At 35.3% G+C, this 17,430-nt stretch overlaps 1 protein-coding gene and 1 pseudogene across 1 annotated transcript; both read right to left on the bottom strand.

Moving 5' to 3' along the window:
* Positions 1 to 11,459: 11,459 nt before the first annotated feature.
* LOC125592421 (probable inorganic phosphate transporter 1-3) lies at positions 11,460 to 12,255 on the bottom strand. Its single transcript, XM_048767541.1, has one exon. The coding sequence runs from the start codon at positions 12,125 to 12,127 to the stop codon at positions 11,783 to 11,785; it is 345 nt and encodes a 114-aa protein (XP_048623498.1). The 5' UTR covers positions 12,128 to 12,255; the 3' UTR covers positions 11,460 to 11,782.
* Positions 12,256 to 12,479: 224 nt separating this feature from the next.
* Positions 12,480 to 14,415, bottom strand: LOC106364326 (annotated as a pseudogene).
* Positions 14,416 to 17,430: the final 3,015 nt, after the last annotated feature.

The raw sequence follows: 17,430 nt of genomic DNA, 5'->3' as shown, positions 1-17,430 counted from the left end.
TATAAACAATAGGACTTAAACCACTAATTGTTGTTTTCAAAATGTCAAAAATTACAAAATATTTTTCCCAAAATAAAATAAATATTATACAAAATAAGGCAAACTAACAAGGTAAATCATCAGAAAGGAATAAAATTAAGATACATACTATTTTACTATTGTAATTACCGGGAAGTTTAATATTTTGGTATTTTCAATTACATTGTAAAAGGTATTCTGATTGTGTTTTTTTCCCCACAAAGCGTATTCGATTTTTATTCTAACAATTACTGAAAAACTAGTTGACTTTCCTTTTAAGAAGATGTCGTGGAGACGTGTTACAATTTTCTGTCCTTTACCACTTCCTTTACTGGAAATGTGGAAACCATCTAAGAAGTTATCTTATCACGTACCACGTATCTCCGTACTAAAGTCCACCTTCTTTGTTCTATTGTTTTGAAAGGTAACATATATCACAAATAAATAAAAACATCATTTTCTATAGAAGTCAGCTATTTTACAAATAAATAAAAAGAGCACAAAAACTAATCTATGAAATAAAAACCGATATATGTTGAACATATATACATACCGGACCGGTTACTGGATATGTTTGCAAGCTGTGTCCTACGTATTTTATATTAGATGTTATTTGCATCAGAGTATATACTCCACATCAATATTAGTCAAAAAACTGTAAAGTTTATTACAATAGGAAAATCTTAAGATTCCTTGTAATAAAAGCAATACATATAAAAAAAAAAGAAAATTGAGATTGTGGATCGCTCCCAGCCACAGTCCCCGAGAAGAGTCTTTAACCTAAGGTCCAAGAGCCTACGGTTTTACTTTCCTTCCCGGTTTTAACTTCTTTTAGCAATAAACCGCTGACACCTTCCCTCCATAATTCAAATCTATTCCCTTTGTGGGCATATCCATTGGATATGCACAACTTCTGTCCTTAACCCACCGGGTTCTTCCCCCGACCCGGATCGGAGGGACCGCTTCCTCAACGCCGCACCTACCATAACCAACCAGAGAAGATGTCACCCATAAGATTTGAAGATAGACTGGTCCTATCAAAAACAAGCTGAAAGCCCTTGGTCTTTGTTCAGAAGATAACGCCAAGCTCTCTCAGCGGTGATTAAAAAAGCCGACCAATCTTACTACCTCTCTCTCACGATAGTGGGAAGATCCATCAATCACTCTTCAACTCTGCTGCTACCAAGATCTGACTCGTTCCCCAAACCCTGTTCAAGCTAAAATGCATAGAAGACTCACGTACGCGGAAAAAGGCAAAGGCCTTGCAAACCCACCTGAACCCCCAAGGACAGCGAGAACAGGGTTCCAGCTGTAGACAACTCAAACCTCATCAAGAAACACTCTCTTACCCTGGTAGGAAGAATCACTAACCCTAAGTACCAAAGAATGTGGTCCTTGATACCTTTCTTCTCGGAACACTGGAAGGTTGAAACGAGACCAGTAGGTGCAGACCTAGGTCAGGGCTGTTTTCAATTCCAGTTCGCCTCTGAGGGAGATCTGATGAAGGTACTTGAAGACCGACCCTATCACTTTTCTCACTGGATGGTGATAATCCAGCGATGGGAACCATCAATCTCACCAGATTTCTCTAATCAAATCCCATTCTGGGTTCAAGTACAAGGCATTCCTCTCCACTTGTGGTCGGAAAGCACTAGTCTGCTTAGCCAACGATATCAGTACCTTTGATAAGGTGGAGTTATCTCGACCAAAGCTCGAGTTAAGGTTCTAATCAATGGACTCAAACCCCTCATCAAGAAAGCAACTCTGGAGTACGACAGTGGTGAAGAAATCTTTGCAACTTTGGGGTATGAAAAATTGGAAAAGCACTGCTTGACGTGCGGTATGCTGGACCATGATACCCAAGACTGCCCGGAAAAGCCTAAAGATGTAAGATCTAAAGAAGCCAACCCAAGGGCTCACGAACAAGCTCCTCACCCAAATAGGATCTATCAAGCTCACTCAGGACACTCATACTCGAGACCTCAATCTCAGAACTATTTCCAATCAGGCGCTGATGCTCGTAGTGGAAGAGATGTGTATGCTGCTGGTCACGCTAGAGGAAGAAACCACCCTGGAGACAACTATATTTCTGGATACCAAAGAAGAAGATCTCCTCCTTTGGGTGACAGACACTCACACAACACTTACTACCGTACGAAAAATTCCCAATATCCAAATATCAACCCTCCCTCCTATCACTCAAGAGATCACAGGAAACCCATAACCTCGGGTGGTGATTATAGACATGCTCAATCAAACCCTCAGAGCCTCTCTTCTCGGTCAGTTTGGGTGGAGAAATCCCCAATAAGAAGAATGGTTCCACTAGAGAACCCAAGATTGCTGGAAAGAACAAAGTCCTCTAGACCTTTGACGCCTCTCCAAGTGGGGAATGTACCTCCCCCTCCCCCTCAACTCCAAGATCTACCAGTAGAGGCCCTCAACGAAGCAACAGAAGAGGTAAGAGGAGTTATGCAACAGTACACAAATTGCGAAGACCCCTCAGAAAGTGCTGCGAGAAAAGAAAGACTCAGGCAAGCGGAGGAATCGGGTCAAGTAGTGGAAGCTGCAGCTAATATGGTACGTGCCACTCTAAGCAACATTCCTACTGGAGAAGACCTTGAGCAGACAGCACTCACACCCAATTCGGCAAGAATCTCTTCCCTCCAAAGACTAGGCCCTATCCCTGAGGAAGGGGCAATGATTTCACACTCTGTCCAAGATCCAGAGAGGGCTGTTGCTAAACGTAAGCCAGGAATACCCCCTGGAAGGAGGAATATAGCCTCTTCACCTCTGAGCTTCTTAGGAGCAGCGATTCGGAGAAGGAAAATCTCCAAAATTCTGCTTTCTCCAAACCGTAAAAGATCTATGAGAACCATCCCTCGAAATGAGGAGAACCTTCAGGCTACTAAAGTTACTACCTCAGCTGGAACTAGTGCTAACCCCATGAGAAAACCTCCAACTGGCACAACTATACCCCTAGCTTCTCCAAGGCAAGCAAGAGACCGTGGAGCGGATTTTCGTCCTCCGTCCTCTCTTCTTCCTTAAAAATAATCAGCTGGAACTGCCAAGGGGTGGGGAACCCCTGGACAGTTCGTCGCTTCAAGGAAATATGCAAAGAAGTTGATCCAGATATTGTATTCCTATCTGAGACTAAAAATCCCCATAAGGTGGTGGCAAGAAAAACGGAAAGCTTGGGATTCTCCTATCTCAAAACAATTGCACCACATGGAAGAGGAGGAGGAGGTTTAGCTCTACTTTGGAAGGAATGAATCAATCTAGAGATAATCTCCTCCTATAAAAATTATTTTGATACCAAGTTAATATATGAAGGCAACCAGAGCTACGCAATTTTTGTGTATGGTGATCCCAACAAGAAAAAGAGATAAAATATTTGGGAGTATCTTACAGCTTTAGCCCTCATAAGAGATTCACCTTGGATACTCACTGGTGACTTTAATTACATAACTGGGAATAGCAAAAAAGAAGGAGGCCCCGAGCGAACTGTAAGCTCTTTCAACGACTTCAGGACCTTCCTAGCTGAAGGTGATCTTTCCTAACTGGCAACTGTGTCTCTTGGAGAGGGAAGAGGAAGACACATGATGTTAAATCCAGATTGGACAGATCACTCTCAAATAGCTCGTGGGCAGAACTGTATCCATCTGGTAGATGTGAATATATGCGCTTTGAAGCATCAGACCATCGCCCGCTGATCACCTATTTTGAACCTACAAGGAGGAAGAGCAAATGGACTTTAGATATGATAGACGACTCAGTAAGAATGCGAATCCACTCCAGCTAGTTGAAGATACTTGGAATGCAGATGAACAATTACGAGTCAAGCAAAAGATAGACAAATGCAGAACAACCCTTATCAAATGGTCAAAACAACAACTAGCGTAAAACAAAGCCCTTCTAAAGTCTATCAAACAACAAATTGAGCAAATCATGGTGGACCCTAGACATGATGAGACTAGACTCAAGGAATTGAATGAAGAATTACACTCAGCCTATAAAGCAGAGGAAGAGTTTTGGAAACAAAGGAGTCGTCAACTATGGTTAATCCTTGGAGACAAAAATACTGGATTCTTACATGCTACTACAAAGAAGAGGAAAGCACTCAACAAATTCTCGGTGCTGGAGGGAGAAGATGGAGTACCAGTATACAAAGAGGAGGCTATCACTTCTACCATCGAATCATATTTCCAAACAATGTTCACTCCTATGGACAGAAATGGATCGGAGATAGAAGCTATTATCTCAGAGATGATCCCTACGCTGGTATCAGAAGAACAAAACAAACGCCTAATCAGCATACCCGAGACAGAAGAGATAAAATAAGCCTTCTTTTCCATCCATCCGGGTAAAGCACCAGGCCCCAATGGCTTCTCTGCCTGCTTCTTCCAATCCAACTGGAGAGTTGTGGGAGAAGGCATTGTTAAAGAAGTCCAAGACTTCTTCCTTTACGGTGTAATGCCAAGAACCGTAAAAGAAACCCATATTCGATTAATCCCAAAGATCCTGAGCCCAATGAAGGTATCGGATTACAGACCCATAGCGCTCTGTAATGTACTGTACAAGATAATTTCCAAGCTTCTGGCCAGAAGAATACAACCGCTCCTCATGGTGCTAGTATTTGAATGCCAATCTGCATTTGTCCCAAAGAGAGCTATTTCAGATAATGTTTAATTACTCATGAAATTCTACATTATTTGAAAACTTCAAAGGCTAGAACACACTGCTATATGGCTGTTAAATCTGACATGAGCAAGGCGTATGATAGGCTAGAATGAGATTTCATCAGAGCTACACTTTTAAGATTTGGGTTTCATCCCATCTGGACACGATGGATCATGCAATGTATCACCTCCGTGAGCTACTATTACATCGTCAATGGATCAGCACGTAGTAGTGTCAAACCGGGGAGGGGAATAAGGCAAGGTGATCCTTTGTCACTTTACCTTTTATCCTATGTAGGAATTACTGTCGGGTTTATGAAAAATAGGACACGAAACGGGTGCTTTGAAAGGAATAAAGATTGCAAGGGGGTGTCCAAACATAAATCATCTGCTGTTTGTAGATGACACAATGTTTTTCTGCAAAGCTAATGGGAAAAATGTTCGAGTTCTTAAGAAAATCCTAGCAACCTATGCATCAGTCTCAGGTCAACTCATAAATTCATAGAAATCCTCAATCTCATTCTCACGGAAGACGAGTCAAACAGCAAGAGAAGATATCAAACAAACTCTTGGCATTGAGAAGGAAGGAGGCATAGGAAAGTACCTTGGATTGCCTGAGAGCTTTGGCAGGAGAAAGAGAGACTTTTTTCTCAAATATTGTGGTCAGAACCAAACTGAAAGCAGCCAGTTGGTCGACAAAATTCCTCTCAAAGGCGGGAAAAATGGTCATGCTACGTACTGTCCTCGCAGCCATGCCGTCTCACGCTATGTCATGTTTCAAACTCCCAATATCCCTGTGCTTAAGTATTCAGTCAGCCCTCACAAGGTTCTGGTGGGACTCAGGCCCTAAAAAAAGGAAAATGTCATGGGCATCTTGGAAGAAGATGGCTAAACCCAAAGGAAAAGGGGGCTTAGGTTTCAAGGACATTACCTCCTTCAACGATGCGCTCCTTGCCAAGTTGAGCTGGAGGATCTTAAAGAACTCAACTGGTCTTCTGGCTCGATGCTTACTCGGAAAGTACTGTACTGACACATCTTTCTTGAAGGTTAAACCCTCTAAAACTTCCTCCCATGGCTGGCGAAGCGTCCTCATTGGGAGAGATCTCTTGATGAAACAACTAGGCTGGTTGGTAGGCTCAGGTGCAGCAATCAATATTTGGGATGATCCTTGGATGTCTTGGTCGGAACAACTCCGCCCTATGGCCCTCCCTGGAACAGTTCCAGTACCTTAAATTATGTGATATGATGATACAAAATACCTCAGATTGGAATCTTGATAAAGTAGAACTCGTTCTACCTTTCCGTAAGCATCAGATTCTAAAGATCAACCCCGGCATTTGTGGAGCAGGTGATGAACTAGTCTGGTTAAAGTCTCCCATAGGCGAATACTCTACACGCTCAGGCTACAGAGCTGCTATGGAATTACTTGAAATGGAGGAAGGTGAGACCAATCTATCGAACCTGAACTAGAATGCCAATGTTTGGAACATCAAAACAGCAGAAAAGATTAAGGTTTTCCTATGGAATTCCCTACATGGTGCCCTACCAGTGGAGAACAGTTTGCTATTAGAAACATACCTATAGATGCCTTGTGTGTGAGATGCAAGGAGATAGAATCTATAGACCATGTGCTCTTCAAGTGTCCTTTTGCAAAAGAAGTTTGGGAAAGAGCCCCCTGGCTTCAGAACTGAGAGTGGACTGTATTACAAACGTCATCTCGGGACTGGAGGAGGCCCATCTGATACCATCACTACCACTAGTAGGAATTGGACCTGGATCGCTCTCATCGTGGATCGTCTGGAATCTGTGAATAGCAAGGAACCAACTCATCTTGCAGAAGAGAGAATTCACGCCAGAGGAGACAATCACAAAAGCGATCACCGAAGCTCGGGAATGGACTCTTCTCCAGGAACCTCAACCCAATCCATCTCCGCCGCACCCTAATAGGAACTTGGACCCCCAACCTCGAACCGACCAGATACACCTGTATACCCCTGCTTGGAACTCGGCAACGGAAAATGCAGGACTTGGATGGATCTTCGATTTTGCAGGATCTATCACCTCCTTCTCAGCGACCGCATGATCTGGAACGTCGCCCCTTATGGCGGAAACATTGGCTATGCGAAAAGCCATAATATCTGCCTATGATTGTGGACTCGATTTCATTCTCATCCTTTCTGATTCTCAAGTTCTCGTTAACTTGATCAACAATCGCTCAAAGAATTTGGAAATTGCAGAAGTCATCAACGATATCTATCTTTTAGCGTGTTTGTTTAATTCCATCTCGTTTAAGTTTATCCCCACAACAGCTAATGTTATGACTGACTCTATGGCCAAACAGGCCCTAAACTCAATGTCTCCAGATTAATTAGTTTAAAAAAAGGTTGCACAAAAAAAAATTAGTCAAAACTGTTTTACAGTTAAGGTATAGCAAATATGTGGAGTATTTTGATAGCTGTAACTATCAAAACATCAATGGCCAAAAAGCCAGTGTGTTCCGTGATAATATTTTATGATTAGTGCAGCCGCGCAACTATCATAATCGAGTAATTACATTTTTTCTAGTTATACCTGATATCTTTTTTTTTGGTCAAACATTACTTCATTAACTTAAAACGTTTAGAACTCCATTAGAGGAGGAGGTGTTACAACATAGGAAGGCATCACAAGCCAAAGAGTTTGCCATAGCATAAGCACAACAACAAGAAAAATGAGCATATAAAGCAACAAAGGAAAAGATAAGGGATCGAATAGCGAGTAAGATCCGGTGAACATCGAATGACCAACTCTCTGAAAGAAGGTTAGTGAGTTCTTGATAGTCTACCTTGTAGACAGGCTTAGAGATACCCATTGATATGATCACAACTAGTGCAACCAAAAGGGTTAGACACACTGCAACAAAGGTAGAGAGGTCATAAATCCGGGAGGTAAAACCTTGTAATACCGGTGAGTCTTGAGTATCCGAATACAAGTTCGTATACGAACTAATGAAACGGAAGACTTCCATTGACGACACAATGCTCCCTGCAAAACTATCACCCAAACCAAGTGAAAGATTTTGAAGGTAGGTAGGTTCCATAACGGAAAACACTAGGCTATCACAGCCCAAACTACTTCGATTCAATGTAAGGAAGCAACTACTATCACATTTCTTTCTCAGCTGCCACGAATGGGGAGAAATAGCAACAATGCATCCACTGTTACAGCACAAACCAACGAAAAACTGTATACCACAGTAAGGGGTTGCTACAAGGCTAGAGAATTACCATTGGAGACTTTGAGAATAGTGACAAAAGAGCCCAAACCACACAGGAATAAAGCCGCAAACATCTTGAAACTTTGACTACTTCCCAAACAGCACGACAAGTGAAAGAAACTTTGGACATTTACCAACACATAGAGCAAATCAATCGCAGTGACCAAAGCTTCATAATACCAGCCAAAGAGTATATCACTTCTTATAACAAACCCAGCTACTAAAGACCCACAAATCTGAGAGACTTGAGGAGAGAAGCTTGAAGGGCTGAAATAGAACCTGATAGCGTTAGAAGGAGCTAGAAAAGACCCGCAGATCCAAATGCAAAGAATTCGCTGCAAGACTGGTAAATCTGGAGGAGATGGCCTTGGATAAGGATGCCAAGGCTTACACCAGAGAGTGGAGCGCGGTAAATAACAGCAAACAGCAGGCTGTACTAGCAGAGAGATGGTGTAAGTGTCATCAGAGACCAAAGGGGACGAAGCCCCAGCTCCTAGAAGAGCCCTCACGAAACTTAATACAACAAAGGAAGTTCCTGTAGCAGAAGCGAAGGCTAACAGATCTGGAGAAAATATCTCTGAATCACAAACTAAAAGACCCATCATCAGAAAGCAAGAGGAAGAAGAAAGGAAGAGGAGGGAGAAAGGAGGAGAGATTCTCACCAGCGAGCGTGACGCTCGCCGGCGGCGGCTACCCTATCAAACCCTAGTCGCCAAAAGAGGAGAGAGGTGAGAGCGTCGGCCTTTTTTAATCGATTCTTTTAGATAGTTATACCTGATATCTTTTTCTATATTCTTGTGGATTATTTATCCAAGAAGGTGGGAAAAGTAAAACAAAAAAGGGTGGGAAAAGTAAATACGCCTTTTAAGTAATTACTCGATCCATTTCACAAAACGAGCTGTTAAATTTTTTATTCTATTTCACAAGTATCATTTTGTATTTTAATTCATAGTTCAAAGAAAATCATGTTTTATTTTTATTAATTTAATATAAAAGTTAGAAAGAAAATTGTATTTAGAATATTAAATATAAGATATAGTAACTCTGCTAATTTTTAATATGTATATAATCGTAGAATAACACTTAAAAAAATATATCTTTATAATATTATTTGAGAAGTCAATGTTGTCAAAAAAAAAAAAAGAGAAGTAAATTTTCTACATGTTACACTTACATTAATTCTCGGATGGTCAACGCTCATAACCTTAATAAATTAAGCTTATTATCTAAGTCCTATTATCAAAATTTTCATTTTATTTTTATTGATATTTATTTATTTAAAAATAAAAAATATGGGAAATATATATATATATATCTGTTTAAAATTATTTTCAATGTTTTTTATGAACCATTCTTACATTAGTTTTTTCAAAATTGAATAATATATGTATACTGGATTATTAAAATTATTTTAACAAGTAGATACCTTTAAAATTATTCATACATTAGTTTTAATATATAACCAAATATATTATATATTTTCTATTTTTAATAATTATGAGATTTTTATTTACAAAATATTTGCGGATTACAAACATTTATAATTTTCTTTTCATAATAAAATTACTAATTATTTAATTTAAAATTAGGAGAATTGATATATTTTTTTAATTTATTCTTCTTCTAATGTTAGTTTTAGACAATTTATACAAATTATATAAAAAATTATCAAAAACCTTACAAATGTAAGATGAATAACCAAACGAAATGAAAATAGCAAAATTACTGACATTTTGGCGTAATTAGAACCAAGAAAAATAGTTAGTTCAATTTAGCTGAATTGTTGTAATCAAATATATTTTAAAGTAAATAATCAAATTGGCATGATATCTTCTATCTAAAAGGCTAAAATTATATGTCAAATTAAGTTAAAAGGCTCACGGACCTCTACAGCTCAGTACAGTCGATGTGGATTGGTTTGGATAGACAGTTTGGGGAATATTCAACTTTTGGGGACGCATAACTTAAGAAAGCATGAATTTGTTTTGCATACAGAAGTGAAAGCATTGCAATGGGCTATGGAAAGCATGCTTCAACATTCGACATTGCAAAGCTTTGGAACGAATTGTAAGGATTTGATTGCAAATCTTAAAGTATCCTCATGCATGGTCAAGTTTCACAACAGAATTGGAGGATAAAAATATTCTTCAGATATGTTTTCTGGACTTCAAGAACGAAAAATAGAATTTCTGATTTTTTAGTTAGCACTACGAGGTCTTTCCATAGAGAGTTTTGTTTCATTGGTTATTCTATTTCGTTCTAGTTACCCATACCACTTCAAGTTTGACTAATTGAATAGCCGTTTGTTGTTAAAAAAATCTAAGTTAACAGTATAACTAAAAATTCTATTTAAATTTTAAATATAGAAATTATAACCATCTTAAATTTTTTAACCAGTGAAAGCAAAACACTAATTAACTATTATGATTTAGTTATTTATAGATATCTAAATATGTGTATGATTATTTAGAATATCGTTGATTATATTGATTAGTGCAGATCTAATTAAATTAACCCTATAATCTAATTTAATATATTTAAAACCAGGAAATTATGCTTTAGTTGAAAATTATATTTAATCTAATATACCGAAAATAAAAAATTGAACCAATTTAAATGGTTAAATCAAATATTAAAATGAGATAGCAACATAATTTTATTTAAAAGTAATATTATATATATTTCATATATATAAATTATAAAACAATTTAAAATTGATTAACAATTGAAAATAAACATCATTAAAATTAGGTTTTTTTATGAGTATACATTTTTTCTTTTGCTAATAATATGGGAGAGTTTGGCTAAAAACTGCTGTTTGGCTCTACTATTTGTTTTTTAAAAAACTAGGTGTCTTGCCCGCATATGCGGGCTTAATCGCTTTACAAATATTTATTAGTTTATTTTTTATTAATTCAAAAACCAGCATAATAACTTATATATAAGTAAATTATTAATTATATTTTTAAGAAGATAAATCAAACATTATAAAACACAACATATTTAAGAATTATCTTATGTTTTAAAAATATATTTTATTTTTGAGAATTTTATTATATTTACTTATAGTCAATTATCAAATATAACATATAAATAAAATATTATTAATATATATTCATTAGTTTTATCAAAATATATATATGCTTATTGTTGTGTTAAATTTTTAAAACATTCACATATATTTTATAAAATAAATTTATTTGTTTGATTAGCATTTAACTATAAATTTTTTTATATCTAACTATAAATTTTATAATAAAATATTATTTTCAGATAACAACAGAATATATCTAAGAATTATCTTATTTTTTAAAACATGTTTTATATTTTTGAAAATTTTATTTTATTTATCTATTTATATAATTTATTCATTAAGGGTATAAACGATTTATTATTAATTTTAAATCACTTTTTAATAAGATATATTTGTAATTCGTTTTTATTTTTTGACTAATTTATATAATTATTCATTAAGGGTGTAAACGATATTAACCGCTCTAATTTGTAACATGAGAGCTCCGTTGCAAAAATTTACTTCGCAAATAATAGTATAGATTGGTTAATTTATAAGTTGTAAATATTCACTTTCTTATAAATTATGATATAATCTACGCGGTATTAAAGAAACTAGTAACAGATTTATAAGTAACAAACTAAAGAGAATCAATTTATACAAATGTTTACTTCTTATCATTTCTTTGAGAATTGATCGAATTATACAAAAGCATGGGTGCCATTATGATTATTACGTCACACATCACAAAAAAGTAAACAAATATAAGAAGAATGACACAAACAAATAACACATACAATTGAAAATATTACGGCGTGGTCACTTCTCAACTTCAGCCTCACCGGAGAGCTCTTCAAGGGACTTTCCCTTGGGTTCAGGGACAAGGAAGGTGAAGAGCATACCGACAAAGTTAATGACACCAAGCATGATCAGAGAGTTCTTGACTCCGATGCCCGGTGGATATCCTGCATCTGTCTTGGTCTTGTCTTGTGGTTGAGCTGCGTATAGGAAACCAAAAGCTCCCACGATGGCTCCGGCCTTGCCTGTGGCGGCTGATATTCCGTGGCATGTGGACCTTAGCCTGGCTGGGAAGATTTCAGCCGGTACGATGAAGGTGGTTGCGTTTGGACCAAAGTTAGCAAAGAAAAAGGTAAGTGAGTACATAACCACGAAACCGATACGATTGTCCGGTTTGATCCAGTGCACTACAGGAAAACAACATGGATACTGAGAGATGTATTTTCAATTTAATGTATAAAGTTCATGTCTTTGTGAACTTAGTTGCTATCATATATCCATAGTAAATATTTGAATATCAATCGATCCAACTCAGACCAGTTATATATCTGTGTGTGTATGATATCGTTTACTTTATTAGTTTCTCTTTGTAAACTTATTTTGGAGACTTTTATGTGGAGACTTTGTTCGGTTCTATTACAAATGGTTTTATATGTTAAGTTGTTATGCAAGAGGTAGACATGTATCAACGAAATATAAACATATCGTGTTACAAAAGTAAGCAATCAACTCCATAAAAATGCCAACCAAGTATTGATTGATCTTTCACAAAAAACAAACGCAGAGGTGAACAATTACAAAATACAAACATCACATCACCCATCGGAAAAAACAGTAAATTGCACAAGAAGATTTAAATAAGCGGAAACAACAAAAATAATTGACAATATGACAGCTTAATCATTTCTCAACTTCAGCCTCACCGGAGAGCTCTTCAAGGGACTTTCCCTTGGGTTCAGGGACAAGGAAGGTGAAGAGCATACCGACAAAGTTAATGACACCAAGCATGATCAGAGAGTTCTTGACTCCGATGCCCGGTGGATATCCTGCATCTGTCTTGGTCTTGTCTTGTGGTTGAGCTGCGTATAGGAAACCAAAAGCTCCCACGATGGCTCCGGCCTTGCCTGTTGCGGCTGATATTCCGTGGCATGTGGACCTTAGCCTGGCTGGGAAGATTTCAGCCGGTACGATGAAGGTGGTTGCGTTTGGACCAAAGTTAGCAAAGAAAAAGGTAAGTGAGTACATAACCACGAAACCGATACGATTGTCCGGTTTGATCCAGTGGTTGTAAGGGAAGGCAATCGCAAACATAAAGACGGTCATCATGAAGAAACCCATTAGCTGAATCGCAAACCTTCCCATAATATCAATAAATGCAACCGTGAACCAATAGCCGGGGACGGTACTGCAAAGTGCAATGAGTGTTTGTGCCCTAGCAATCATGAAAACCTCGTGGATTCCGTTCATGGTTGCTGCCTTTGGGATCCATCCAATAGCTGAAAAGATATCTTTTTGAAACAAGTTTTGGCTGTAAAATGCAATGTCAAGCAAGAACCATGTGGAGGTACATCCAAGCAGGGGAAGACCATGACGTTTGGCAAACTCTTTGGAGAACAAGCCATAGTTAAGTCTAGGGTCTTTAACGATATCCTCTGCTCTTTCCTCCATCTCAAGCTCCACTTGTAAGACCTTGGACATGTCTTGTGTGGCCTGTTTGATGTTCTTTGCAACCAAAGCGGTGTAACGAGCAGTTTCAGGCATCTTCATACGCCAGTAGTAAGTCAAAGCTGCAGGTAGAGCGCCAAACATGACGATGATTCTCCAAATATAGTCAGCTTGTGGAGGCGTTGAGAGAGCCCTGTTGACTGCATAGGTCGGAGCTGGAAACTTTTTGTCGAAAATGGAAGAGACAGCAAGTGCCACGAAACCTCCGGCTAAGATACCAACACCTTGCATAGCAAACACGGCAGCGATGAAAGCACCACGAGTCTTCTTGTTAGCGTATTCAGACATAATGGTAGCAGAAAGAGGGTAATCACCTCCAATACCGAATCCCAGCCAAAACCTAAATTAATAAAAGAATTTAAATATGTTAATATATATATTCTGACTAGACACATCTAGTCCAAACCAGTAATTTTTAAAACATGCGTATTCACTATGAGATTATTATTAAAACATGTTTAAGTATATAATTATAATGATAATTGTACCTGAAGAAGCAAAGGGTGGTCAATGACACCCTTGGCTTTGTTACCAAAAGATAGACCAGAAGCCACGGAGCACACGATCATCATGATCAAAGTAATACCATACACTTTTTTCCTTCCGAGCTTGTCACCCAGCCATCCAAAGAAAAGCTGACCAGCAAGGGTTCCACAAAGGGCCACACCGTCGACTGCCGCCGCAACATGAGGGGGCAGTGAACCAGGCTTTTCTGACAACGGATTGAAGTAGTAGAGGCGGCCAAGAAGCTTGGTCACCAAGGAGACGCAAAACAGATCATAAGCATCTGTAAAGAAACCCATTCCGGCGATGACAATCGCCGTGAAATGGTAAAGTTGCGTTTTCGCAACATCGAGTGCCTTCAGCACTCCTAGTTGTTGTTCAGCCATCTTAGCCTCTCTTGTCTCTCCTGTTTACGTGCAGTTACAAAAGTTAATGCTGTGTATTTTTTGTTTGTTATTGTATGTATCGTATTTTTCATAAATGATAATAATAATATAATCAAAACTTAAGAGGAAAATTTTTAAAATCTAAGGTAATTAAAATATACACAATCAAATAGTTTTAAGCGATCGAGTGCAAACAAAAATTTTAATTATATATAAATTTCTCTTATATATATATATATATATATATATATATATATATATGTGTGTGTGTGTGCGAAAGTTCTATGAAGATACAATAAGCTGTGAGTAATCTTACCGTGAAGTTATGTTAACGTTGGTAAAAGAGAAGGATGAGGTAGGGAGAAGTGGTTGTGATTGTGGTTTCACAGACGTTGGAAATTTATACAGGAGATCGGGGAAGCTTAGTCTCAGGCATCTTAAGGGTATATCCACATTTTTATTTAGTTTAATTTACATTCTTCCTTCACTTTTAAAAACTAAATGTCCATCACCTTTTTAACTTTTATTTCTTGTTCTTCCCAGTATGTTATGGTCTGCACATAGCTTATTGTTCTTTTAATAATCTACTAGATCTCGACCTGCGCAACCGTGCCGATGTTATCTTCAGTTTTATATGCATATATATTTATTTTAGATCATTAATAGTATATATTTTTAATTTTAATCATATATTTAAATGTTTATATAACTAATTCAAATACAATAATTTATAGTTTACATGTGGTAAATAACCAATTGTTTAAAACCATCACATGTATTTATTGTTTCTTATTATATATTTATCGTATTGTATTTGCATTTAGTTATTAAACAAAATAATATGTGCATGAAAAACCATATTTGAAAATTATTTTGTATTGAATTTAATTAAAATTTTACATGACCTTCAAAACTGGATTTCCTTTTAGTAATATTTTTTTACGTTAATTCATTTTACATAATATATTATTGTATATACAAAATTTTAAGATATGTTAATTTTTGTACATGTATTATATATTCTGCTAATGTTAAGCCGTTCTGTCATCATATTAGATTTTCTAACAAAAAATATTTTATATTTATGAAAATAAAATTTATAAATTTATCAATTTAATATACTTTTATGATATTTAGTTCAATATAATAATTTTAACATGATTTATTATGATTATAAAATAGATAAAAGTAAGTTAAAATTTTTTTAAAATTTCATAAACAATAACTGAATATATATTAATGCATAATAATAGTTCATTACTAATTAGGAAATTAGTGAAAATATATACTTAAACTTTTTGACAATTAAGATATTGTTAAAATATTTAGATCAACATAATATGATTGATTGTGATTATATTATAGATAAAAATATGATAGAATATTTCTTTTTAATTTTATAAACGATAACACAATATATTAATGTATATTCATATTTCAAAACCAATTGCGAAATTAGTAGAAATATTTACATATAATTTTTGAAAATTAAGATCTTGTTAAAATAGTTTTAAACAGATTTTTCAAAAACATTAATACATATATATTTACATTTTAAATGAAAAGATGTCAAAAGATATTATGATTAAATTAGTTCAAAAATTCTATATATTATTAGTCTTATTAAAATACATTTAATAAAATTTCTTAAGGGTGGTCCAACTTAAAAATCACATTTGAAAGAAGTTATGACTTATATTTTAATAGAATAGATTAATGGCTGATAACCCCCGCGCATGCACGGGTGAGTTTTTTATATTAATGTTTGTTTATTAAATGGTTTTAACATTTGCAATACTACAATTTTTATCAACTGTAAAATGACGAATACAAATATTAGTCTCTTAAATGTATCATCGTTGTTGAAGAGTTAATGTATTACATCTCATTTTAATTATTTTTAAGATTTCATATACACAAAAGAAAATTAAGTGTTTTGCAGCCGATACAAATAACAAAAACCATATAGGCAACATCGATTGTAAAATGACGAAAGAGGATTAGGTTTTCTGCTCTCAATTTGTTTACTATTAACTCTCCATAAGTGATTTCAATTTTTACCTCTATAAAATTGCTTAATTTCGTTCTCGTTTCTGTTTCACTGAGTTGAGTTTTGTTTATTTTTAACTTTTTCTGTGAATTCAGCGAATTACCTAAGTATCAATTAAAAGAGATGGACATCTGTAAAAACTAGTTCCACTTCAGATACATATCTAAGAATCAAAATTTTGAAGAAAATCACCGACAAACTTTATTTACATGTTAATGTTCAAATCTAATATATCAAACTGTTATATAATATAAGTGCAGACTCGAAATATAAATGTATGTCTAGTATATATTCACCAATTCGGTTTAAAAATAATCTAATTCTAGAACAACAAAAAAAATTACTCATATATAATTAAACTTTAGTGATGTTTATTTATTTACCAAAAACATGATTGTAAATAATCAAAAGGTATTAGTTTTGATTTATGTGCTTACTCTAATGTATACTTTTATATAAACAAGTTATTTTTTATTATTGACACTTCCTACTCATATGATTTTATTAACATTTGTATATTTGCTGTAACAAAAGTTTAAACGGTTAATCACAAAACTTTAATGTGGGATTTATTAATACAAATTTCAAAATTAAAATATTAAGATCTCAATAATTTTTTGTGCAAATTTTAAAATTAAAGTATTTATATATTTTATATAGTATATATTTTAATTTAAATTATATATATATATATATATAATATGAATATCTATTAATGAGACTTCATATTCAAATGATTTGTGATCATTTGTATTTTGCTTGAACAAAAATAAGTTAAACCATTGATCACAAAATTTTCAATGTGTGATTTTTACCTTTTTTAGTGATTTATAGTCGTTTTAAAAAATTCAAAATATAACATAAAGAAAAAATATAATTTTTTTTATATCCTTAATGTGATTTGTAATTTATTTTAATAATATAAAATTAAACAAAAAGAGAGAGAATACAAAAATTGTTATCAAATATGTATTATTTATAATTATCAATTGTCATATATATGT

Source organism: Brassica napus, chromosome C9, assembly GCF_020379485.1.
Source record: "Brassica napus cultivar Da-Ae chromosome C9, Da-Ae, whole genome shotgun sequence".
NCBI lineage: Eukaryota > Viridiplantae > Streptophyta > Magnoliopsida > Brassicales > Brassicaceae > Brassica > Brassica napus.
Note: the sequence above shows the minus strand (reverse complement) of the source record. Positions and strands in the feature narration are given on the sequence as shown.

What these genes read in the sequence shown, in the direction of transcription:
- LOC125592421 (XM_048767541.1), bottom strand. Translation starts at nt 12,127, where the DNA reads ATGTACTCACTTACCTTTTTCTTTGCTAACTTTGGTCCAAACGCAACC.